We start from the raw sequence: 1844 nt of genomic DNA, 5'->3' as shown, positions 1-1844 counted from the left end.
CCTTAGTTGCTCACGTATAGAGTCAAGGTTATGGGTTGAACCATGACACTGGATCGACTGCAGTGACGCAAACAGCTCAAGGTCTAACGCGTTTAAATCGGGAGAATTCGTGGGCTGGAAGATGAGCCGAATTGACCAGCCTCCTTCCAGCCCAGCGGCCAAAATGTCGGGGTCGAATGGCGAAATATGGGGCTTGGCATTGTCTTCTTGAACGAAAATGGGGTCGCTTCACTGCTGTCTAGGCCACTCCGCTTTAGTAGCAGGAAATAAGTAGCATAGCAGAAACCTCTTGTAGACTTCACGATCAATGCTCTCTATGTTGCGAGTGCATAGCGTACCTCTCGGTCGGTATTTACTAGATCGCTGCAACATACTCCTCCGTCAACGCCCAGATACCGATCTTGCCACTCCATCTACACTTCCGGTGGAAGTCATATCTAAGCAAAAAATATGGTAGGAAAATTAGAATTAATAAAATATTATTTGTCACAGGACATTACCTCGGTCGTGCTACTGCAGCGAGAAACATGGTCTTCGGGATGAAGTTCTTGCTCTTGCGGTCTCTCTGTGGTGGCAGCTCACCTTCAAGAAGCATGTACGTGCGTGTGTTCGTGTCTTGATTAAACCACTTCTCGTCGATGTGTATCACGTTCTCCATAGGCTCGAAATTGTGTATTGCATCATCTATATAGCTCAGCACATGCTCCACTCTCATGTGCTTGTTTTCGGTTGTTAGAGCCGGCTTAATACGCGTGGAGCGATGTAAGCGGCCCTCCTTTAGCATAGCAGACACCAGGTAGCGCGAAAGCCCAGCTGCGACTGCTGTGCGTCGCACGACAAGACGCTGTTCAGCAGGAACCTGGGAGAGCTTCTGAGCCACTTCGTCGCGGTCTATCTGCTTTTTACCTGAGTTTTGTTTTTATCCTGCTGCGCCATTCGCCTCCACTGATACCGTTAGTACTTGTAGATTGGTACTGGGTCCACAGCCTGCTCACAGAGGACTGATCACAGCTAAATTTCCGGGCAACCTCTGTCATTGCCCCGTGCACCAATTTACCACCTTTCAGACGCGTTAGAAGCTCATCAATTATTGTACGGCGCTCCATATCAGTGAGGTTTCGCATAGTAGCACCAGAGCTGATGACGAAAGGTTACTTTGGCCTGGGCGGGTGCTTTAAAAATGAATGGCAGAGGAGGTCGGCTTCTCGAGGCCATTGCTTTTCACCTACTGCTTCGATTGCTCAAACCTTAATGTTGCCCAATAGCTGAAACGCTAACGGTTCGATTAAGCCAATCCGCGCCTGATTTGAGATAGTATTGACAGAGTTATGTTCTCCAATCGTGCGATCATTCTCAGCCAGAGGAAGTAAGCTGCTAGTAGCGATCGGTCAATTAAATTTACTTTTATAATGACTACTACTCCGTTTCATATTGCTTGTCCCCTTTTGCGAGGCTGGCTCGGGATTTGTCAATATTACACGAAAATGCCTCGAATTGGCCTTAAATGCAAGCTGGAGTCGGTGCGATTTCAATGGTGTGCAGAACTTCAGCTACCAACCAATATTCGATCCGTGGTGGCAACTCGAGTACATTTCGAACCAAAATAGTGGCAAACAGGCACAGACGTCGCCCATCCTAGCTCATATCTGGATTATTCCGACGCTAACCACTGACCGCCATTGAGACTAACCAGCGCACAAGACGAGTACTGACACCACGAGAGCGCCAGCAGGCCGTTTCCGAGATACTGCCCCGCTCGGATAATGGCAAACCTCGACGCGGGGCAATAAAGGAGGTTGGCCTCCGCCACGTAGAGCTGCAGTGCGCAATGGAGTCGTGCATAC

At 49.1% G+C, this 1844-nt stretch overlaps 1 protein-coding gene across 1 annotated transcript; it reads right to left on the bottom strand.

Annotated features, from left to right (window-relative positions):
- Positions 1-92: 92 nt before the first annotated feature.
- On the bottom strand, positions 93-936 carry PPTG_10626 (hypothetical protein; the record flags this gene model as incomplete). The annotated part of the gene is made up of 4 exons (XM_008906012.1): positions 93-234; positions 375-437; positions 501-871; positions 907-936. 4 exons carry the CDS (start codon positions 934-936, stop codon positions 93-95), a joined length of 606 nt encoding a protein of 201 aa, XP_008904260.1.
- Between the last annotated feature and the right edge of the window lie 908 nt (positions 937-1844).

This window comes from Phytophthora parasitica (assembly GCF_000247585.1).
Source record: "Phytophthora parasitica INRA-310 unplaced genomic scaffold supercont2.22, whole genome shotgun sequence".
NCBI lineage: Eukaryota > Oomycota > Peronosporomycetes > Peronosporales > Peronosporaceae > Phytophthora > Phytophthora nicotianae.
This window is presented reverse-complemented; position numbering and strand designations above follow the sequence as displayed.